Source organism: Hylobates moloch, unplaced genomic scaffold, assembly GCF_009828535.3.
Source record: "Hylobates moloch isolate HMO894 unplaced genomic scaffold, HMol_V3 SCAFFOLD_33, whole genome shotgun sequence".
In the NCBI taxonomy this organism is placed as follows: Eukaryota; Metazoa; Chordata; class Mammalia; order Primates; family Hylobatidae; genus Hylobates; species Hylobates moloch.
This window is the reverse complement of record NW_026652308.1, coordinates 545,204-570,300: the sequence shown is the minus strand read 5'-3', so window position 1 is coordinate 570,300 and position 25,097 is coordinate 545,204. Positions and strand designations below refer to the sequence as shown.

Below are 25,097 nucleotides of genomic sequence, written 5' to 3'. Positions count from 1 at the left end.
TACCAGGAACCCTCCAGCTAGCCTGGAGGGGTCCGCACTGCGGGGAGAAAAGCAACAGCTCAGCTCCAACCTCAAAGGTTCCATCACTAGCCAATCGTGACCCGGGGCTTCTCTAGAAAACCAGAAACGCCTACGGGCAGTGAATGGCACTAAGGCCAGCCTATCCGCACGAAGGAGGCGGAAGGGGTGGAGTTGAAATTAACCAATAGGATGGAAGTAGTTGTTGTTGGGAGGGAGGAAGACGCCAGCTAGCGTGCGTGAGGCCGCTCCCGGATAGGGGATGCAGGAAGCTCGTGGAGCCAATAGCCGCGGCGGGCGGGTGGCGGCGCGCGTGCGCGTTGGGCCCCAGGGCTGCGGGCGGGAGGCGGGGACGGTGGGGGAGGGGAGCGGGCTGGAGCGCGGCGGAGCTCCTGCCGCCGCCGCAGCCGCTGCCGCCGCAGCGAAGAGGCCATGTTGTGTGGTGTGTGGGGCGGGGGGAGGAGGAGGAGGGAGTAAAGCCTAGAGAGGAGACGGGAGAGAGACACCACACACACGGCACAAGATGGCCGGAGAGGCAGCAGCACCCCGAGCTGTCAGGTGTTCCGCCGCGGCCGCGAGGCCCGCCGGCCGACGGGGAGCTACGCCTGGACGGCCAGCAGGCCCGCGGGAGTGGGGCGGCCGCGGCTGAGGCGAGGCGGGCCGCGCGCTTCGGCGTCAGAGCCCGCGGCAGAGGCGCCCAGGGCGGCCGGGCCCACGACGCCGAAAGCGCCGCTGCGGTTGCCGCCTCGGAGGCTCCCCCGGGCCCCGGCGGCTGGAACCGGCGCGGGCGGGAGGCTCGGGCGGGCGGTCCGGCCCGGGACTCGGGTTTGGGCGACCAGGAGGTGCCGGTGGCCGCGCTCGGACCCGGTGAGTGGCTCCCCGACTCCTTTTATTGTCCTTTGTCCTTGGGAGGAAAAGCAAAATGTCCTTGAGCGCGCGAGCAGGAGGGGGCGGCGGGCCGGGCCTCGCCGCTCGGCTCTTCTCGCACTGCTCCTCCATGGTTGCGGGCCGGCTCTCCCCGGCGGGATGCGCCTCGGTGCCCTGGGCCCGAGTCGTAGGGTCCCAGGGTAGGGGGCACTCGGGGCCCCGCTGCAGACCCCGCGGGCGGCAGGTGGGCGGGGGGCAGCCTCGTCGCCGGGACTGGATCCGCCGGGAAAGGGGCGGCGGGCGACTGCCAGAGAGAGCCCGAAGGGGATCGGGCGTGGAGAGCCCCTTTCTGTCCTGGTGAGTTATTTTGATATTTAGGGTAAAAAAAAATCCCTTTCAGGTTCTCCAACGGAGGAGCTTTTTAACCTCTTTCCGGTGAGGTGGGAACTCATCTTCATGATCGAATTTAAAAGAACAATGGAACCCTGACTACGTTTCAACAAAAATAAAACTTGTTTTTTTCCCTCCTATTGGGTGTTGGCTTTTAACTCTTTCAAAGCCGATTTTGAAACGGCTGCAGTGATACATACGAAGGTACTTGCTGCTTATTAAACCTTTATGACGTTAAGGTTGTCTTTGAAAAATGCAAGTTGGAGGAGTGCTTCTGGTATTTCAGAATTACGAAGACAAGTTTACTGTGTCGTCAAGGCTGTTTAATGGAAATAGATTTGATAATTACGGTGATAGCTGATGACGTTTGGTTAATGTAGTTTATTTTACCGAGTAATTACGCCAAGATCATTTGATCTCCTGATATTTAAATATGATTAAATACACTGTTTGGTACTTTTTAAAAAGGTCTCAAGGAGCCGTTATCTGCAACTTCTCACAACCTGAATGTTAGAACGTACTTGGGTCAATTCCTAGTCTTTAAAAGTTCATAATTTAATTATTTTTAAGAATTTATATTATCACAAGCCATGATCGAAAAACTTTCACAAAAGAACATTCTGACACCAAATCTCTTCCTGAAGTTACTTTCTCGTAATGTAAATATGAATAAAGTAGGACTGCTCTCGGTAATGGGCGATGAAGAGGAGCCATATTTGTTGCATTTGTTGCATGTATAAAAATCTAGATATGCTTAAAATGGAACAGTATTTTAAAAGTACAGGTTTCATAAAATTTAGTAGAGTTCTCTGTATAGTCTCTAATCTTAAAAAAATGTTTGAAGGGTAATTTTTAAGTGTAGTGGTTTGAAGAACAAACCAGAAGCGCACGAACCTTTGTGTATTTTAGAATATATTTGTCTTCATTCTGCGGAGCTCTTGTGTTGTAAAGGTGCAGAACTACGTAAAAATAGTGTTGGGCAGACTTACATAGTACATCTGAAATCAGATACTGGTTTATTCGACCATATTTCTAAGGGCATTTTTCCAGTAAAATGGTTTTATTTTTTGAGTAGCCTTCCTATAGTGGAACATGTTACATCAGTTGCGCATATCTTGATTTTACAGAATCTGTCTTAAGTACCAATTTTGGTTTTTCAAATGAATGTTTCTGAAATTTTTGAACACTGAAGTGGTTTTAAGTTAATATTCTGAATCTAGTTCTTTAGAATCCTCTTTGAATTGTGAAATGCAAAATAATTGTTAGTAGTTTAATCTGAAAGATCTTTTTACATGATAAATGGGGGAGGAGAAAGACTGAGATGAAAATGTTGAAGACCCTGATTTGAAATTGAGTAAAGGTCTAGATACTATAAGTTTTAGAGTAGCTTTAAAGACAAAGCTAGTATCCCACTTGGTGAGATCAAGTAACTTGTGGTTTAAAATTTAAAGTAACCAGTGGCCATTTTAACTTCACTAATTTCTCTTGGAGGAGCTAATTTTTAATTGCTCATGATTATAAAAGATATTTCCGGATGGTAAGGGAGATGTTAAGATGATTTCTCTTGAAGAATGGTAAACTTTTTCTTTGTTTATTTCCTGTCATAAAAAGAGGGAAAGTAAAAAAAAAAAAAAAAAAAAAAGGTTCATAATCTTAAATCAGTCCGAAAATTTGAATTTTCTGTATTTCTGTTTAATTCAATGCGTTAATCTTTAGTATTGGTCAATATAGCCAAAAGATGAGGAAAACAAAGACTGATAGATACTAAGATAAGAAATAACTGCAACCATAAATGTATACAGGTTGTGTGTCGATGAGCCATCTCTTCAGTTTGCCCATAGATTTTTGTCTGTGGAATGTTTTCTTGTTTCATCACACTGAATCGTTGGCCAAGAAATGCTTGAAAATCAAAACATTAATATCATCTTTCTTCTTTTTTTTAAAGGTGACTTAAGAGATTAAAAATTAATTTGGTTGCTGATGGTTCTGAACAAATAGAGTTCTTTTATTTGAGGTAAGACTGGGTTAATTTTTATTGTTTTGACAAAAATTAGCTTATTAGGTTTTTGTTTTGTCTTTAATAATTTGCATTTCAATTAATCAATGAATGGGTTATCATTTTAAAAAGTTGGGATTATGAATATGAGTAAACTATCAAATAATTTGACAAAAGCCTTTAAGCCTTTTCACTGCAGGAAAGATTAAAAGTATATACGCATAGCCATTGTAACTTAATGTACCCTTTGAATAGTTTAAAATACTGAAGGTCCTTTAAGCCTTTGTTTAATTTTGGGAACAAGAGAAGACTGATTAGATTTTGAGGAAAACCATGAACCAAAGATAGCTTTTTTTCTGTTTAACTCTGTATATTGTGGAAACAATTTTAATCTTTTAAGTATTTAAAGAAATAAACTTGTTGGAGAATTTGAACTAGTTTGCTATTCATACTGATAGATTTTAGGGAAGAACATTTAAAAAATCAGGTTTTGAGCATAGATTTTAGTTTCTTTTTTGTAATTAAAAAGTTTAAAAACCCTTATTTTTACTTGCTATTGTTTGCTTCATAATTAAGTTTAGAATCTTGTTTGTTTTCACCAAAAGGTATGCCATTTTGAAGACTGAGACATTGGAGATTTATCCGAGAGGATAAAGGAAATCTTTGGGAAAGTCAGTATTTTATATAGCAAGTAAGTAAATGTTTTTACCCAACATCTGCAATTGAATAGTTACCAACATTTAAGTAGAAAAATACCCATTAAAGTTTGTTAATGAAACAAACTGTAGGCTGTTTATCACTGAAAGGATGAGAAAACCATCAAATTCCTTTGCCTGATATTGAAACACTTCTATTACTATCAAGACAGTCGATGCATGTTATTTATACTGGAGCAGGAAGACATTTAGTACTTCTTAATAAAATGGTGCTTTAGGATTGTGGTTAAATCTGCAGTAGAGTCATCAAGATTATGTTTTTGCAAATCTGGTATGTACAATCTTCAGCCATTGTTTTTTTTTTTTTTGATTGTACAGATCACATTTTAGGAATGGTCTGGAATTTTGCATTTGCTGATCGTAGGATTCTTAACTACATTTCAAAAACTAAATAGACACTTTCATATCTTAGTCATTTAGTAGATTTAAAATACTCATTTTAATTGTTTTCATGAGTTTTCAAACAGTTCCAAAAATGTGTTGTTTTCTAGGAAATGAGAGTTAATGCATCAAGAGTCCTCTAATTTAATTGCTTAGTAATTGCTTTTAAAGCATAAAAGGTAGAAATAATTTTCATGCGCAGTAGGTATTGGGCCCCCAGCATACCACGTATATCACACTTTAAAATCTTAAAGCTAAATACGTGAATTTAAAAGAATGTCCACTGATATTTTTAAGGAAATAACGTGTTTTTTGTAAGTTAATGTTGAATCTGAAAATTAATGTCAAGCTGTTACTAGTGATTGACTAGAGGAAATATGCGGTATAATAATGGGTATCTTGGGAAATTTTAAGAATCGCCAAATGACCAATTAAAATAAGGGCAAGTTTACCTTTTCTTCAAAATTTACGTGGAAAATAAAATACAGTCTTTCAATGCTTGGTGTTGGCTTATTCCATTGATTGAAATAGGTGGTAAGAGGAATATTTTTATTGCCTTTGCTTCAGCTTAACTTCTTTTTAATCCTTTTTTGCAGTTCGATCAAATTTCGGTGTACTACAGTGTGCAAGCGAAAACTAAATGTTTGACTTTTAACTGTAGTGTTTTAAAGATACAACATTTAAAAGAACAGTTGAAACATTCCTCACTTCAAAACTTCTTTAACACAAATGCCGAGATTACGGTTTCCTCTGTGCAACTGATGTGATATTGGCATTCCTGTCATTGGGCACTGTTAAGGAAATTGAGAAATGGGTCTCTTATGTGAAGCATAATCTATGTTTAAGTATAAACAGGCAATACATTTATAATGGCCTACGGAAGGTGTAATTTGATTCATAAAAAAGAAAACATCTGGAAAGGGCTAGAAATGTTAAATCAAAGATCCACATGTACTTAGATCTTTGTTAGTGCATATATTCAGTGTTTTGATACTGCTTGATCCAATCTTGTATAATGAACATAATAATTGATTGGCACATGAGGGCAAATGTAAATGTAGATAACTATTATATATAGATAATATTATATAAGATAAATATAGTGGATCATGTAGATACGATATTAAAGTACTATATTTTATAAGGAAGGTGGATTATTATATATTTACCACTGTTTCTGCTTAAGAACCAAAGTGATACTTACATATTTGTTTTTACCCTAGCATTTTGGGATAATTCTTGAGTCATAAAAATCTCTTGATCAACTTGGTGATTGAATTGGATTGCATTAGTTCTGATAAAAACTGTTTAAAAAATTACCTGACATTCTATAGAAATGAAAGGAGCCATGCTGTGTAATCACAAGGCTTTAATGACATGACATTTATAGATTATATGAAATAGGTAATTTCAAATGTAAATTTTAAGTTTTATTTACTGTTATTCATCTTTTTTGATTATTTAAAAATTTGTACTATGGGCAACTAATTTTACTTTTTATCCTCTGAGATTTGATTGTGGAGCGGCATAAGGGGGAGAAAGATAAGTTGAGGACATCTCTTTATCTTTTGTAATCAGAGGTGGTGATAGAGTGGAAAATAAACACGTTTCGGGGAGACCTACCTTCCAATGTAAATAAGCCCTGCGGTCTTGACATTTTATTCCTTTTGTACCTTCATCTCATAATTTGTATGAAGACTTTAGAGTTCCAAGCTCTTAAGATCCCTATTAGCTCTCAAATTGTGAGATAAAAATAATTGTTAAGGCATGCCTAATTCTCTTATACAAACTTTGTAAATTGATTTCAGAGAAGTGATTAAGGAATTATACTGTCTTTAAACAATATTTAGAATGCTTCAATAAAAGCATGTTTAAAAATTTTTCTAATGATGTAGTAAATGTACCTAATATAAAGTTAAGTGGTTTTATTTAATATTTTTCACCTGACCATGATCATGTTATAAATAAGAGGATTTATAGTTTGCATGCCTGATATAATCTATTTAATTTCCTTTACAGAATTTTTGTACATGAAAGATAAATGTCTTCATTTTACCAGCTACCTCCTTCCATATTGAATGCTTCAGTGCACTTTGATTTTCAAATTGGCTATTACTTTTTAATGTAATTAACCTTTACATTTTAAATTGAAGGATATTCTGATCCTTAGGTTATAAATATGTGACTTGATGGTTTATGTAACATTCAAGTAGCGTGTTTTCTATAACAACATGATAAAAGTTTTGATACATACCTTGTATGTTGCTTGACAGATCTGTTTTAGAAAACATTCCTCTGCCTTTTGAAACGAAGCCATGTATTTGAAATTATTTCCCAAACAATTAGATCTTAAGCGTGTACTACACAGTAATCATAGTCATTTTAATTTAGATTATAAAGCTATATTTTAACTTTGAGGTTTGTGAATTTTCTTAGACACATTAATGACTTTATAGTTAATAGTGCTCTCAGATTTTAAGTTAAAAATTGGCCAGGTGCGGTGGTTCACACCTGTAATCTTAGCACTCTGGGAGGCCGAGGCAGGTGGATCACCTGAGGTCAGGAGTTCGAGACCAGCCTGACCAACATAGTGAAACCCCCCATGTCTACTAAAAATACAAAAAAAAAAAAAAATTAGCTGGGTGTGGTGGCACACGCGTCTGTAGTCCCAGCTACTTGGGAGGCTGAGGCAGGAGAATCGCTTGAACCTGGGAGGCAGAGGTTGCAGTGAGCTGAGATCCACACCACTGCACTCCAGCTTGGGCGACAGAGCGAGACTTCATCTCAAAAAAAGAAAAAAATGGTTTTAAAAACCAAGTTTTCTAAGAAAAGCATAAATGACTAATGATAATATGACAATTGACTAAAGCTGTCCTTACTGTTTAAAAGAAAAACAACGAAAATATGTATATTATACCTGTAAGTTACTAAATCTGAAACTATGATATTATGAAATAGGGTAGGTGGGAATACGAGCAAAATCATCAACTTTCATAGTCTGCCTAAGCTGAATTTTGCTCCCTTCTCCTGTCTTTCCAAGGATGGCAAAGTGATTTTAGATTTTTTGTCAATTTTGGTTGTTAGTAATTTTTGTGAGTGATGCATGGGGAAGGAGATGCTATGGTAGATTATATTAGTGTCAGTAATTTTTGTGATGATGCAAAGTGAGATACATTTTCTGTCTTTGGTGGTGTGAGAACCCTATCTACTGGTAGATAACTTACTTATAAGCACATTATCAGAGCAGTGTGAGGGATTTCCCTTAGACATTTCTTTTACCAAGATTCCTTAAGTCAGTTCTGCCCTTCTCTTAAGGGTTTACTTGGTTTACGATTTGTCTTCACAAAACCTTCTGTTACTGATAAGGTCAGATTAAATTTGGAAGATCAGAAATATGTTGTGTTCCGTTTAAATTGCTTCATTTGTCAATTTCTTGGGGAGATAATTTAGCAACTACTCTTAGAGCAATTTTGAAGCAGATCTTTGCTATATTTCTTGATTATGGTCTGTCCGAATGACTAAAGGAATTCAGATTTGGGAAGATAAACAGGGACTTGCTCTATAATTTGAAAATTAGTCCTAAAGAAGCATTTGGGTAGCGTAGTTTTAACTTAAATCCTAAACTTCATTGCCTTCTAAAAACCTTAAATTGCTACATTTTGTTTTTGTTTTTGGAGATGAGTTTTGCCCTCTTGCCCAGGCTGCTGGAGTGCAGTGGTGTGATCTCAACTCACTGCCACCTCTGCCTCCCGGTTTCAAGTGATTATCCTGCCTCAGCCTCCTGAGTAGCTGGGATTACAGGCGTGCACCACCACACCTGGCTGAGTTTTGTATTTTTAGTAGAGCTGGGGTTTCACCATGTTGGCCAGGGTGGTCTCGAACTCCTGACTTCAGGTGATCCACCCAGCTTGGACTCCCAGAAGTATTGGAATTACAGATGTGAGCCACTGCGCCTGGCCCATTTTCATATTGAACTTTTAAATAAGTTTTCTTTTTGGGGGTGGGATGATTATTGTAATCATACTTGGAAACAGAAGTGATGAAAAAAAGTATATGTTACTTGAGATATGGGAAATGCTGTTTTCCATGTTTAGTTATGAGGTATTTTAAGTCCAACTAGTGGAAAGTATGGATATTTTATTTTTTTTTTGAGACGGAGTCTCGCTCTGTTGCTCAGGCTAGAGTGCAGTGATGCGATCTCAGCTCATTGCAACTTCTGCCTCCTGGGTTCAAGCAATTTCTGGCTAATTTTTGTGTTTTTAGTAGAGACGGGGTTTGACCATGTTGGCCAGGCTGGTCTCAAACACCTGACCTCAAGTGATCTGCCTGTCTCCACCTCCCAAAGTGCTGGGATTACAGGTGTAAGCCACCGGGCTGGCCGGATACATTTTTATTATCAAGTATATATTTTAGGAATGATTAGTGTTGGTTTAGTTGAATAGATTGGTACAATTAGTGGTAGTTGAAATGATGTCTATGGTTTCCTAACATTTTGTCTTAGTGTTGATTAAAGACATAATAATGTGAAACAATATGGTAATACTAAGGAATGAGAAAGTGGCCTTACAGGTGGGCAACGTAAACTTTCCTGTAGAAGGATTGAAAGTAAATAGGTATAAGACTAGAAAGTGAAACAATTCTGTACTGTAAGAGTGATGTTGGCTGTGTTAAATAACTAGTTCCCAAACATCAGATCCACCTGGGGAGCCCAGATATTTACTTACGTTTTTGGAGTTCTTAGGGGCTGAAACTTATGCTTGTGATTTTGTAGTAACCTATTCTACAGAGGAGACTCCTGTACAGCCAAATTTGTGATACTCAAGAGCTTGTATGATTTCTGCTTGGACTATATTGTTAATACATACATACATCTTTTGGTCTATTGGCAAATGACCCTTGCAAGATGTTGACATTTTGGGTATAAATCATGGTGCTTAATAATCTGTTTTTGTTTTTTATGTATAAAACTAAATTCTTTTTGTCCTCTGCAGAAATATGAACCTCAAACTGAATCCTCTAAAGGCCCCATACAATGAAGTAGACATTGGTGGAAGCATTTAGTAAGTATTATTCAATTTACATGTTTAATCTGTTTAGAAATTTTAAATACTACTTTGGAAATTTTGAAAATTCGAGTCAGAATTGTAAATAGAAGGATTTAGTGAAACTCAACACAGTACAAAAAAATCAACATGGAAATTTGGCTTATTAATTTACTCCACAATCTATTATTTTCTGCTTTCTTCACTTAGGCAAGTTAAAATGCAAACAAACCCACATTTGAACATACCTCTAACACTATTATAAACGTAGATGTTGATAAATGGTTCCTCTTTGTTTTTGTAAATAAAGTTTTATTGCAACACAGCTATGCGCTTTCATTTAGTTATTGTTTGCAGCTGCTTTCTCAGTATAGCAGCAGCAAGCAGAGGAGTTGTATTGAATGGCCACAAAGCCTAAAATATTTCTCGTCTCATCTATAGGGAAAGTTTATCCTAGGTCCTACAGCTATTCCTTTTGTCAGTGTTGCCTTAACCTGTATAGAACTCAGAAGCCCTTCAGTTCTCTTTTGGTAAGAGAACATAATTTTTAATGATTTCCAATATTATAATTTTAATTAATTAATTTTGAAGTTAAACTTGAAAGCTCAACAAAAAGTTCTTTAGCCTGATTGTCCCTGAAGTTATGCTTTGATGTTAGAAGACATGGTTAGCACCTCTGGAATAGTTTTTCTAACAGTCTGAAAAATACTTGGAAAGAGTTGATGGGAAGGTTGTATAAATGAATTTGGTGATTTCTCAACATGATTTATTTATTTTTATTTTATTTTTCGAGACAGAGTTCCACTGTCAACAATGCTGGAGTGCAGTGGCGTGATCTCGACTCATCGCAGCCTCTGCCTCTGGGGCTCAAGCGATTCTCCTGCTTCAGCCTCCAGTGTAGCTGGGATTACAGTCATGGCACCACCATTCCCAGCTAATTTTTGTATTTTTAGTAGAGATGGGGTTTCACCATGTTGGCCAGGCTGGTCTCGGACTCCTGACCTCAGGTGATCCGCACGCCTCGGCCTCCCAAAGTGCTAGGATTACAGGTGTGAGCCACCGCACCTGGCCAACATGATTTATTATTGACAACCTTTTTGGTAATTATATTAGCTACTTCATAAAAATAATTTTTTTTGAATCACATTTGGGAATCTAGATTTTAGATGATAATTTTTGCCTATGGCTACTTTAGCTTACATTGTGTAAATGGCTGCTAGGGCCTGCGAAATAGATTTTATTTTTGGAGGGGGATTTGTTTTTCGATATAGGATGATGAAAGAGATGAAAACTTTTCTAATACAGTACAATAATTGGCTGTGGTCATTTTGAAGAGATCAGTTGCCTGGCATATAGTAGATGCTCAATAAATACTTGGTGTATCAGTATGGCTTCTGTTAAACATTGTTTATCAGCTAGTGTTTTGGATTTAATTTAAAAACAGTGACATCCACTATTAAAACAAGTTTTAATGAATTAAATATTAAATTTTAGGTATGCCTGAAAGCCAAAGTTTTGACTAAAAAAAGTGACAAGACTTCATTTTTTCTCTGCAATTCTCAATTTCTTAGTTTGCATATATAGTCAACTTTTAAACCAATGAGGACAGTACGGAATATTTGATTTGATTGTAAACCTTAAATAAGATGACTCCTTTTCTTAGTTGTCACAATTGACATTAATTTTATAGTTAGTTTTTATGCCCATAAGACCCAGACTTGTTAATATATATTCTACTGAAGATTCAAGGTATCTTGGTAATAAGACAACATACGTGAATTTACTTCTCAGGGCTTTTTTTTTTTTTTTTCCTGAGACGGAGTTTCACTCTTGTTGCACGGGATGGAGTGTGGTGGTGCGATCGCAGCTCACTGCAAACCCCCGCCTCCCGGGTTCAATTGATTCTCCTGCCTCAGCCTCCTGAGTAGCTGGGATTACAGGCATGTGCCACCACGCCCCGCTCATTTTTGTATTTTTAGTAGAGATGGGGTTTCACCATGTTGACCAGGTTGGTCTCGAACTCCTGACCTCAGGTGATCTGCTGGCCTTGGCCTCCCTAAGTGATGGGATTACAGGTGTGAGCCATCGCACCCAGCCTCTCAGGGCTTTCTTACATAAATATTTCCACATTTAACGACAGTAGACGAAGAAGATTGAAATCATCGTAAGCACCAAGAATGTTAATTACATGATGAGAAGGATGAATTTTTGCTCTAGGTAATTTTACACCTGTTTGTCCCATCATTGACTTTGAAATAAGTTTTTTAAGTTTTAAAATAATTTGTTACATTAATAATAGTAGCTTTATGATAGCCATCCATTAAGACAATTAGGAATCACTAATTTCTTTCACCTTATGCTACTCTCTGCCCCTGCCCCCCTGCCCCATTTTTCTTTGCTATTAAAAATGGGAAAATTTGCTGAGAAGTAGAGGAAAGGAGATGGTTTTAGGAGAGCCCGTGTAAACCCAATCCAGATGGTGAATCACTTACCTGTGTATCCACCAACAATGTATTTTATCACGTCCCAGTGTTTTTGGAACAAATTTACTAAAGTAGAATTTAAGAAGAATACCAGGCCAGGTACGGTGGCTCAGGCCTGTAATCCCAGAATTTTGGGGAGGCTGAGGGCAGGCACATCATAAGGTCAGGAGTTCGAGACCAGCCTGGCCCACATAGTGAAACCCCGTCTCTACTAAAATTACAAAAATTAGCCAGGCATGGTGGTGTGCGCCTGTAGTCTCAGCTACTCAGGAGGCTGAGGCAGGAGAATCGCTTGAACCCGGGAGATGCAGGTTGTGGTGAGCCGAGATCGCGCCACTGCACTCCAGCTTGGGGAACAGAGACTCCACCTCAAAAAAAAAACAAAACAACAAAAAACAAAAAACCTTAGTTGGGTGCAGAGGCAGGTACTTATGTTCTCAGCTACTGGGAAAGCTGAGGTGGGAGGATCTCTTCCACCCAGGAGTTTGAAACCAGCCTGGGCAACGTAATGAGACCTCCATCTTAAAAAATAATCAAAAATACAATGAAGAGTACCTCCATGTTCAACTTTATGTTCTTCTGGATGTATGATATGTGGGAATTTTAAGGGATAGTAGTTACTTGTTGAAGCTTTGTTGCCATTTAAGTTTTTACCTTTGCTATGGGAATGGTACTGTTAGAACATGCACATTATTTTAAAAAGGAAGTATAAACTAGTGAATATCAAAGGGGAAAAATTTTGTTAACCATTTATATTATGAGCTTGAAGGTTATATGTGAAATATAGAAAAGATCTAGGTTGTCTGCTCATGGAATTCTAGATTAAAACATCTCTTCCATGTCTGCAGTAATTCACAAGTTACTGGAAAGGAACATGTAGAGGGCTTTGGTATCTAAACCCTACCCAGTTTTCTGTAGGATCTTGATTTTATTTTAATGCAAGACTGCTGACCCCATGATCCTCTATGTTCTTCAGAGATACTCTTACTGATGATATATAAATGAACTTTGATTCAGTAAGGTCAATTTGTAGGTCTCAAAGTACTTCGGTTATTGTGGTATATCAGAATGATAGTTAACATTTACTGAGATCTTTCTGTATGTCAGGTAATATAAACCCTATGAAAGTATTCTTTCTACAGCCACAAGAGGTAGGTACTATTTTTATTTTGCAGATGAAGAACTGTGGATTTTGTTTCTAAGAAAATTTCCAGGCTCACAGAACTAAGCCTGATTTCTTTTTATTTTTTAGCAAATACAGTTTTTATAAGAATTTGAATTCTATGAAAATACACGGATTACTCCTAAATCTCTGATGCCCCAGTGAACACTTTTTCCTTATTAACAAAATTCTCACTTTTGGCTTTGGATTGGCTTTGCAGGAGTGCAGATTGATCATAGCTTTTTTCATGTCCTAAGAGTTGTCAAGAGTTTTCTCTTGTAGCATTTTTTTCTTTACTTTTTTTTTTTACTATCTTTAAATATATGACTGTGAGAGTATGATAAATATGCTATTTTCTGATCTCTGCTGTTGTCACATAAACCAATATATTCTGAGTAATTTTGAAATGATATTAATAATGTCATTAGATTTTCTTTTGATTTTTTTTTTAAAAAAATAATGGTTTTAGAAGGAAATCTGGATAAATTTTATCTCTGTCCTGTCAGAAAAATATAAAACTTGAGTTTTTTAATTCAGGTACCAAGATGAATAAATTGCATCTATAGATACTGAAATATGACTGTAATTTGATAATGCATTTTCATTCTCAGTGTCATTGTTCATCATAACAGTATTTACATCACCAACTTCATTTAGAGCTTGAATCTTGCAACAATAGAGATTGAAAATAAATTAGTTTATAATTAATTCTTTGACAGAGAATGATGTTTTTACTTTTATACTCCTCTATAGAAGTACATGTCCCTTAATTTTAAGGAATGAACAAGTCAGATGGAAGATTTTTACTGAGATCAGGAATGAATTGAGTAATTTAGTTTTCTTTTTAAAGCTGGGGAGAAATGAGCAAAACCAATTAAGGAGAACTACTTTGCTTTTGATATTTATTACTGATGCTGTGACACTCCCTTTAATCAATGTTTTTTAATATGGGTGGCAGTATCTCGGTTAACCAAATAAGTAAGTAGATTTTTGTATTGTGTATAGTAAACAGTATATCCTAATTGTTGCCAAGGAGACAAGGAAATTACCTAATGGGCTAAAATGCCCTTATATTTATTTACCTCAAATTCAGTCACCCTTGACTGTATCTCCACAAATTCAGATGGAGAGCTGGAAAATTCATAAAGAAGGCCAGGGTTTAAATTTTGTTTTTCAAATTATGTTTGGTCATGATGAATCTGAATCATTTATTTAATGGTAAAATCATCTGACTTCTCACTTCTCCCTTCAGTTCAAATTATTTAAGTAATGGATTTATTTTTCTATGAGAGACATTTGGTATTTTGGTAATGAGAGTGTATTATTTTAGTTGCATATAATTTGAAAACAGCATTTTATGGCAAATCTATCAAGCCAGGCAGATACTTTGCATTTTTGATCTTTTTTTTTTTTTTTTTTTGTGGCTACATCTTTTCTGTATTCTCAGATATATAGTTAAAGATGGTGTCACCTATAGTGGCCATTTTCGTTATCTAAACAAAACCAACATCTGTTAGATTGAAAAACTATGCTGTGATCGACTGCTTTATGTGTGTATGTGTTTTTTTTTTGTTTTTTTTTTTTTTTAATCCCTTAAGATTCTTTTCTATAATTAGTTTTCTTTGAAGAAGCTTGGAAAGTTTTCTGCATTGAGATTTAGAATCCACAGTGTTTCTGTAATTTAGCTTTCCAGGAATTTTGAATTTTAATTTTTGTTTTTACTTTTTATGTACACAGTATAATGATAGTGTTAAATATTAAAAATCAGACTCTTCACTGGGACTTTTTTATAGATACAAATGTATCTGTGGTAGTACAAGGACTTTGTTACTTTGGTGTGGTCTTATCAAGGAGTTGTGTGTGTGTTTTGCATACAACTTTACAATTTCATAGTTGAAAGCTGTTACAAAATTAAAGTTTTGTGTATGGTAGGGTATCTTCAAGGTGGGTGGATGTTTTCTGTTTAAAAGATTAAGATTCCAACAGCATTTTTTTCTTTTAATTTTTTTATCAAGCACCCAGTCAGCTTGAAGAGTTTCAAATGGACCCTACCACTGAGAAATCAAGATGGCAGCCTACTATGGGGAATTGAGGAAAATGGATTAATACAAGAGTCCTGTGATAATATACAACCAAGACAGGGTTCTTTTAACATGGAATCCATGCAGTGAATGAAGACATAGGTTTCTTACCCAACACAAATGGACAGTGGATTTGACTTTCTAAAGACTTTTTTTTGTGGACATTTTGACATTTGGAGAAGAAAGATGGCACACTAACCCAGATAATAGTTTTTATGCCTGGAATTTTTTGCAGTTTGATTTGTATGAGTATGACCTCTTGAAATGTTAACTTTTAATAAAATTTATAACACTTAAAAATTTCTCAGTTTGGGTTTTTTTTTTTAAGTGGAAGTTTCATTCAATGTTTAGTTTTATTTTAGTAATACTTTGGCCTTTGTAGTTGCCGAGTGGTAAAGTGTACTGAATATGAATAAAGCTGGTAAATTGGAAATGGTGTAATCGAAAACATTTTACTTGGTTTATGAAGATTTATCATTTTTCACAAAGTTGTGCTCTTAGATGGTCATTTGGTTTAAATACTGTTTGTGCTTTCATGAAACACCTTTCAAAACAACTCAGTGGGTAATAATAGAATCTGATTTTAATCTGCCACAAGATTTTAATGAACTTGAAACAAACTGCTTGTTGCTCCAAAATTCAGGATGAGTGATACACATATACTTCTGAATTATTTTGTGTTGACTGAAATGGTTTAAGCTTTTTAATACTATAAATACATCTTGCTGTAGAATATTCATCTGAATATTTAAATTGATGTCTCCTATTGTCTTACTATTAGAGGAAGAAGTGTTGAATTTATGGGTTAGGGTCCTTGGAGTATTCACAATTTTTTAAATTCAAAATTATGTGTGTAATCCATTTTATATAACTTTGAAGTAGGATTAATATCTTGTATTGTCTTTATTTTGTACAATTGGGAATTTAAAATAAATGAATTGCACCCTGCCATAGATTACTTATGTTTGATTTTTAAATGCCAGGTTTTCATTTATTACTAATCAACTGATACCAGTTTTGGTAACTATTACAAAGGTGGTAGGCATTACTTTGGTAGACAAAATGAGTTCTTGATTCTGTTTTCCCATTTTACATGAGAAGAATAAATAGTTCAGGTTAAATTGTTTTGTGTTAATCATACTGTTTGTGATTCATGTCAAATACTGCAGCATACACATCCATGGTTAATACATGTGCACCATTTGTTATTGACTGATGTGAGGTGGTTGTTCTTTGTCAAATTCAAAAATGGAATTTTGGATTTTGATCTTGGTACAAAATTTATCTTTGTTTGTAGGGTATGGAATTGAAACAGTTTGGATTATGGATTTTACCTAGATTGGACGTTGTTTTGTTTGGTGTAAATCTAAAGTGGATTTCTTCAGTGAGGGAGGGACATGGTTCTGGCAGATTATGTTGAATAAGGAAAGTTGATTGGATTTTTTTGGGTGTGTGAATATGCTTGTCTGAATGGAGTGCTTGGTAGGATATTGTTTTTGGAATTAGTAATTTGTTTCTGTGGATCTCATGGTTTTGATATTTAGGAGAATTTGCTTTGTGATACTACTTTGATAATTTGCAATCACGTATGTCCTATTGTTAATAACATTGTTGAAATGGGTGTATACTTATTTGATTTGAAATATAAGGGAAGTGTTGGGATATGTGTTTTCTGTTGGATTTGGACGTGGAGTTTCTTGGGTTACTGATTGAAAGGTGATCGTGGTTGGACCATACTCTTGAATTTTTGCCTGAATCAGCGTGGGAAGTAAATATATTGTGATTATGAGAAGTTTCTTTGGAGGGAGGAGTGTAATATTTTCAAGGTTATATAATGGGTTAAAGAATTTTGTGAAAGAACAAAGAAAAATGGATATTCTTGAATAAAAATTGGTTGCATTAACTTTTGCTCCAATGCAACTTGAACACTAGGGAGGCGCTCTTGAGTTGTAAAAATTACCCCTTTCTTCCAGTTGAGATGGAAAATTCCCCCTTAAATTTTGTCTTTAGATTATTTTTAGGCATCATAAAGAAGGAAAAACTTGAATTTAGTTTATGAAATTAAGGTTTTACTTTTATTTAGCAATCATTTCACCCATTGGGGGATTAATTTTTAAAAAGATTAGTACTTAGCTGAGCTTTAGATTCTCTAAGAATTATCCCTTTTTCAAAATGGCTTTATAAAACACCACTTCCTGTCCAGGGAGGAAGTTATTTTAGCTCAAGGACTGAAATATTTAGCAGATCTTTAGACAAAAGGAACAAATTACATTTCTCTCTGGCTTAAAAAGGGTGCTTGAGCCAGAGGGGGTTAAGAAGCCCTCCCCCCTCCCCCTGTTGGGGTGGTCTGGAGGGGCAGGGAGGTGTGGGGGTGGGGGTCCTTAGGCTCCCTGGGATGGAGGATCTCTCTCTCTCTCTTTTTTTTTTTTTTTTTTTTTTGGTGGAGATGAAGGGGTGGGTCTATGGTACATCACCTGAGTTGTGGGGTAAATGTAGAGAGTGTCAATCAAAGGCAGAGCTCTCAGAGCTGGGAAGGAGGCTCTAGATGGCGGCTGTGCCTTAGAGAGAGCGCGCTCTGCTCCCTGCCTTTGCCTCACTTTACGCAACTTTCCCTAACTTTCGGGCAGCCTCAGGGGGCCCCCGTAGCCCCCTGTCTTTCCTAGGGACTTACTGGGGTCGATTCGAACCTTTTTTTGGGAGAAAAGCAGCTTTTAGGAGCTTTCTTTTCGTGCCTTGTTGGAAAGAAGCAGCCGTACTGAGAGCCCAGGTCGTTGTTTTTTCCAGCTTAGAAGCCATGGCGCACCTCCATTTTTGTGCGCTCTCCTAATGAGGTTTTTTTTCTTTCGGACCTGTTTTAGTATTAATTATTGCTTTATTTTTTTGACCAGTTAACATATTTGAGGGTTATTTTATTTATTTTTCGTTTTTTAACGGAGGATTTTGCCTTTATTTTTAATTATTTGGGATCTGATATTTTTCTACTAGTAGATAGGACTCTTGCTTTGGACATACTACATGGATCAGGTAAGTTCACGATCATTGGTGATAATTTTAAAGATTTATTTGTTAAAGTTTGCTTTGTTTTCTGTAAATACGAGAAATTCTTGGATGACGCAATAAGATACAGAGATTGTTATTTGTATCTAGTGTGCTACTTTGAGAAAGTTTCCTTATTGATAGTGATGCTTCCACTGTTCGGTTTATCCTGTTGTTTTTTCTTTTAAGGAAAAAATAGAAATATTTAGTTTTTTGGTGCTTACCGTTGTTGTGTTATAACAATATCGTTAACATCGTCAGGACTTTGTTCCTGATAATAAAAAGCATCGATAGAAGCCGGGACCTTACCTTTCTTTCAACTTTTGACAGTAAATACCTGGGCACAGGACTTCAAAGCAAACACAGATTCCCCCTCCCCCTTAATATTTAAGAATTAAAAGATGATGAGAAATAAGGACAAAAGCCAAGAGGAGGACAGTTCGCTACACAGCAATGCATCGAGGTATGAGCTATCAACTTTCTTCCTTTTTGTCTTTTTTTTTGGGGGAGAAACCTCAGCTTACAATTGTTTACCTTGACAGACATGGATTGCTGTCTGTTTTATTGTGTTTTTCTAATTTGGATTCGTTTTTTAAAGCATGACCTTGAGATTGCTAATATGCCACACCCTAATTTTTTGGTAGCAATTTATGAAAGTTGAGTTGTGACTTAAGGCCTCTTACAGCAGTCAAAAGGTAAGGTACCTTTATTCAAAGGGGCCTTTCCTGTAATGTACAGTTTTTCTGTCAGTAAATTTCAGTTTTTAGGTTTTTGTACTGCAGAAAAATGACCTTGTCGGTTTAGCCATTGCTGCATTGCACCATTTTACATACAAGGCAAATTTTTTCTTTGAAGAATCCAGGATATCTAAACTTGTAACTGAGGGCCATAGAGAAGCCTTGTAGTAGTAAATTATAGTAAATAGACATATCAGAAAGTTATATGAATGAAAAAATGTACATTTAAAAACAAAATCACTTAAAGGACCCTTTGACTGATGCCTCTCAGTTTATATTTTTATGTGACTTTATATTTCTTTTGATACACTTGACATTTTAGGAAATTTTGATGTGATTTATCAAAACCTTTACTTGATGGTTAGAGTTCCTGCATTTATGAAATCAAATCTGTAATAACAGAAATCCTGGAATACTCTTAATATACTTCTATTTTGTGTTTGTTACTATGATCATATTTACAGTTGTATATTTTACATTTAAATTATTTTAAGGTTTGCATTTGTATGCTTAAGACATTGATTTCTTGTTGGTAGATGTATTTTATCCTCACAATTTAGATGTAGCTGCTTTAAATTTATTGATGTATTTCGACAGAGTCGTCTGGAATGCTTTATCTTCTGAAGCTTACAAATGTACTGTTTTTGCATATCATGATGTGTTTCACATTCCTTGGAGTACCTTGTTAGTGATGAAGTAATAAAGCCTCTAAGATGTTTTTGTTGTATGACCTCTGTATATTAATTTTAAAAAGTACATATGAATGCATTTTTTGGTGTTCTTTATGCATTTTCATATTATAAATTTTAAATCATGCAGTTTAACAAGGATGTGATTCATGTGGTTTTCCTTCCCAATTTTATTTTTACTTTTCTAATTTTTATAAATAATACACTTTTCTATTAGGCTAGTGAATTTGAAAGTTTTGAACACGATGTATTACTAATATGCTGAATTCTATTTATTTTATGTGACTAAAAGCATATTGAGCCTTGCTTTAGAAAATAAGTTACCAAATTTTTTTGCATTGAGTTGTCACCCAGTTTGTAGTGCTGTCTTAATTGAATTGCCCATGTAAATTACTAGATTAAATTGAGGACAGAAAAGTTTTTTACTCATCCTAAACTGTTTTTTTCTGGAAAGTAATGACAATTTGAAGAAATGAGAACCTCCAGATATATTTGGCAAATTATATTAAAGATTCAGCACTAAAATTGTTGCTCCCTTGAGTGTATCATTTGCATAGGTCTCACATGGGTTTTGGCTTTCTTATGCAAGGTTTGTGGTTAACATCATTGATGAGACTATGCTTTCTAATTTTAAAAAATTGAGCAGTGTTGGTATTCTTTCAGTATTTTTACTCTCACCTGGAAAACTACCTGGAAGTTGTCAGGCATTTGCCTACTGGTAGTGGAGGTTACAGCTGTACATGAAGCATGTACTGACTGTACTTTTAAATTCATTTGTCAAGTATACTTTGAATCATATACCTGATGGATGTCCAAAAATATTTAAGACTCTTTGAAAAGAAGATACTTTTAAATTAGTTATCCTAAATTTCATACCTTAATACATGTACATAATTATGACATCACTTCCTTTTAAAATTGTGCAGCTGTAGAATGTTACTGGTGTTTTAATGTGGTGGATAATATTCTAGTGAGCTGAACTGTCCCTGTAATTAGTACTTGGTTCCTTCTGCCATCAGAGTTTTTATTGCCCAAAGTATAGTGTTTAGGGAATACTACGAAAATCACCTTTGCAGCCTGAGCCACAGAAGAGGAAATGAGTTTGCAGGTCAAGTAAACTTTGGTCTGAGAATTACTTTAGGATCTGGAAGGAATGAGTGCAAGTTTAAGTAAATCTGGTGATATCCTGTTTTTGGAAATAGTGCAGTAGTTAATAGTGGTTATATAAGTTTGTATTTTAATTTGAAGTTAATGCTAAAGTCTTACACTTTATCAGGATTTTTGAAAATTAAACGCGATTTTAAAAACATTTGATATTTGTAAAATTTCTAAGTATTTAAAACAAAGTTTTAATGATGGACATACGAGAAGTATACCATACTTTTTATCTGAATAATTTGCAGCTTGGGGATAACTTAAGTAACATCAAAGAATGAAAACGGGACTCTGTGCACACAGTGAGTTCAGTGTGTTCTCTGGGGCACCACGTTAGCAATTTATCTTAAGAATTGAACGAGTTTATTAAATTTATCTCCAAATCGTCTGCCTTTGAGGCAGATTTATTTTTATAACCTGAGGTGCAGGTAAATCCTACAATTTTCAGGGGCACTTTACCAGTTATTCTAAAAGGCTGGGGATGATTAGAAATGGCATAATGCAGTTACTTGTGTACTAGAACAGGCAGTTTAACTGGCAGCCATTTTATGACGCTGATAATACATTAAAAAACGGGATTTTGGAGAAGACTGAATCTAAACTAATTGAAATCTGAAATACCAAAGCCTATTTCCTTCCCCCTCTCTGCTCTTCTGGGGAGCTCTGGTGCCGAAATAAAAGGCAGCTCGATAGTTAGGGCACGCAGCAGCTCTTTGAGCCCCTGGCATCTTGGTGCAGGTCCAGCTCAGTCACAAAATGGCTGTTCCTTTGTGCCGCAGCGCTGACAGACATACTGCATTGCACTGTGTACTCGCCAAACAGCAGGAAGTTGCCGTGCCGAGTTCAAAGGCCGGCCGGAGCCGGCGCGGGGTGCTGATTGGCTGTGCGCGCGCCTGGTAACAGCAGGGTCAACGGCGGCGCCTTCGGTAGCCCCCGCCCCGTGACGTCAGACGGCTCCGCGCGGGGGCGGGGAGAGAACGCAGTGACGTCTGGCCGCGTGCGCGTGTCGGGCGCTTTCTCCTCCCCCTACCCAGGGAGCCGCACGCCGAGGGGAAAAGGAAGGGAACTGTAGTTGGGACTTTCCGGTGGGCGGCTGCTTTCCTGGACGCGTTTGCTCCTGGCAGTCTTGGTCCGCCCTTGCCTGTAGCGGTCCGCACCCTGTAGTGTGTATTCTTTTGCTCATTTCCGGGAATGGTTTATCTTCTTTGAGAAGCGGCTGCTTTTGGAGAAAAAGTACAGTCACTATTTATAAATCTTAAAGGCACTATTTGGAAATTTTAAAATAGAAAATTTGCCCAGTTTTTGCATTTTCCCTTTTCATACCTTAGCGTCCCTTCTCCTCGCCCCCGTGCAGTGTGAAGAATGAGTGGGTTTTTGTTACCATTGACCAAAACGTTTTGAGTGTCAGAGGCGGATAGTTCTACTTTAGTGAAAACCTTGACGGGTCTTAACAGCTGTTTAATACATGGCTCATAAACAAAGGCAGGATTATTTGAACTTGTCCCCGTGCGTTTTTATTTGGTACCGTACATTTTCTCAGTTGGCATTTGATGGAGAAAAACTCAGGTCAGTATGTGCTAAGTACTATATATTTAAGATTCACAGTAGGATAGTTTAATAGAAAATAGAAAATTTCACGTTTAATAACATTAAAAAGTGGCAGAATACAGTGTTAGGCAACCATTACTATCTAAGTAAATGTTAGAAAACTACTCTTTTCCGTGTTAATAGCACTTGCTAATGCGAAGTGACTGACAACTTGGCTGATAGTGGGGTCACTTGGCCAAATCTTCAGAATTATCTTTCCTAGGCCTCCACTTCGGGAATTCTGAGTCCCAGTAAACGGTTGGGTTTATGCTCACTGGTTTGCCTTGTTTGGAAACCTTTACAAGGATTTCTGGTTAAAACTTCATCTTTCAGCAACGATGCCTTAATTAAATTACACATACTGAATTTAAGCAAGCAAGAAATTCAGTGGATTTATCTACTGTGGAGAAAGTTTTTTTCCTGCCATACTAGAGTTTTTTAGCAGTTGAAAGGAGTAGGCTGTCCTGTAGTTAGCCTTAGTTCAAAGTTATTTTAGTAAAGTGTGTTACTTCAAAGGAGATGTTGACCTCTTCAGTGCAGGTGACATTTGCTTGGGCGTATGTCAAGTTTCTGAATACAGTCTGTGAAAGTTAAAATTCACTATGATAGTGAGTTTTGTAGGTTCTCATAATATAGGTAGGTTCTTGGGGAAGAATTATTTGGATAGTTTAGGAAAACTAGCTGAAATTGCTTTTTCTGTTACAGAGAAGTGTTCATCAAAGAATTTGTACCTGATTTTAAAATTATATGCTCAAATGTATATTGCGTATAAAATACTAAACATCTTCAGAGAATTAAGTACTTGTAGAACTTGATGAACATTTAACTGTAGCTTCCAACTTTAAAGTATACCTGCCACAAGAACAAAGGTAGTAACCTCACCTCCCTTTTTGTGTAGAGACTGAATTCTAATTAGTTGTGTTAATATTTTAATATTTGCTGAATACCTTTCAATTCCTAAAACTGGGGTCAAAGTAGTCAACATTGCACTTAGTTATTTTTTAAGAGGATATGAACTATTCTGTTATTTAAGATACTTTAGCCTAAATACCATTATGAGTTAAAATGCATACCATGATACAACAATTTAGCTATTAACTGTTGACACTCTTGGAGCCAATTAAGTTTTTTAAAGAACCAGTGTTCTTAGGTATGTTGAGCCTTCTATTTTTTTTCCCTGTGATGTGGAGAATAGCATCAAGTAGCAAGAAAAGAGTGTTGATCGATTTCTCTCTCTCTCTCTGTATCCTTGCTCTTTAAAATATGCATTTTCCAACTAGTATTTGGCCCTTAGGGAGTTAGTATCTTTGTAAAGATTTAAGTCAGCAGAGGAAGGTGGGCAAATGATATTTTCGATAAGGACTATTGGTTGTGACAACTGTAGCAAGTTATTGCTTGAGGAGTGAATCTGGAAGTTTATTTGAATTTTAATTAAAACTCACAGATTTTATCATTAGTTTACTCTCCCTTACCCCCAAATACAACAACTGACAGTTACGAGAGACCTCCTGAGACCACTTGGTATTTCCAAACTCTGATACACTAAGTTTGTTTCTGGCATAAAAATTGAGTGACTGCTCTGTGTCAGCCGTTAAATTTTTTCTTGCTATGAGCCATCTTTTTTTTTTTTTTTTTTTCCAAGATCCTTTAGTTTTTAGCTTCTTCCTGGTAACCTTAGAACTTTGCTTCCTTGAAGAACTTGGCTTTCTTGAATTGGTGTCACTTGAACAAAGAAACTAAAAAAAAAAAAAATTCCTCTAAGAGTATTTTGTATACAGGTGAAAGTAACTTTGTGGCTTGGTTACACTGGCTGTGTCACAGCTGAGTAACTCCCTCCTGCACTTCAGCTTGACTAAACATTGAGTTCACATGTATACCTTTGCAAAGTTGCCAATCACAACTTGTTTTGGAACTTTAGGGTTATCAGTGTAAAGCCTGAGTAACAAAACTTGACTCTGTCATCCAATGTCCAGGCTGGACTGTATTTTTATTTTGTAATCAGTAATTCAGCACAATGCTGGAACACATTACTCACATTTGTCTTATGACCCTTTTTTGTAATCAATGGAATCTTTAATTGATAAAGCAAGTCTAGGGGGAGAGAGATCTTTCTAAAAAAAGGGTCCTATATACTGAATATATTTCAGCCCTGGTTATGAAGTGAGGGACAAGGCTTTTCTTTTTGAAATAAATGATGGAGGACATAGATATGTGGTAGCCATTCATGCTACATGATTTAGCATTTTATTGTTAATATGTTTGGTTATGGGTCTCTTTTTTGTTATTTCAACATGTTCTGGACTGGATATCATACTGAAAAGTATTTCAGTTCTCATTATTGAGTCCCCGTAGTTTGGGGAAAATGTGATCACTGATGTTGAAGGAGAGAATGCTTCAGAAGCATCTGGCTAAGGCAGCATTGTAGAGATAGTCTTGATTTTATACTTTGAATTTAATTCTGATGAGTCATTTTGTCACTTGTGTATGCCTGTTACCTCTGTGCCTGGCAAGAGCTAGGTACGAGTTCAACTTTTACTTTAGTCCTGAAAATTTTTATTCCCAGTTTAGGCCAGTGAAGAAGCACTTATGATTGGACTTGTAATTGTCTCATTTTAAAAATGTAGATAATGGTCATCTTCATTGGGTCATGAAGATGAAATAGCGCCCATAAAATGTTTAGCAAAGAGCCCATCACATTAAAAGTGCTCAATAAATGTAAGCTTTTAGTAAGGTTATTTTATTCTTACTGTTTGTTTC

The 25,097-nt window shown here is 36.6% G+C and overlaps 1 protein-coding gene across 2 annotated transcripts in view; it reads left to right on the top strand.

The window, feature by feature from the left end:
- Positions 1-454: 454 nt before the first annotated feature.
- Positions 455-25,097, top strand: part of LOC116463326 (chromodomain-helicase-DNA-binding protein 2) — a 146,675-nt gene continuing 122,032 nt past the window's right edge. The window contains exons 1-6 of one of the 2 annotated variants that reach the window (XM_058434587.1): positions 456-885; positions 3,221-3,289; positions 3,877-3,962; positions 9,360-9,428; positions 15,071-18,160; positions 18,503-18,635. In XM_058434587.1, the coding sequence (XP_058290570.1) occupies positions 18,574-18,635 (62 nt within the window). In that variant the 5' untranslated portion in view covers positions 456-885; positions 3,221-3,289; positions 3,877-3,962; ... (1 more) ...; positions 15,071-18,160; positions 18,503-18,573. Of the gene's footprint in view, positions 886-3,220; positions 3,290-3,876; positions 3,963-9,359; positions 9,429-15,070; positions 22,320-25,097 lie in introns of both variants that reach the window. The other variant, XM_058434586.1, reaches the window with a different exon arrangement.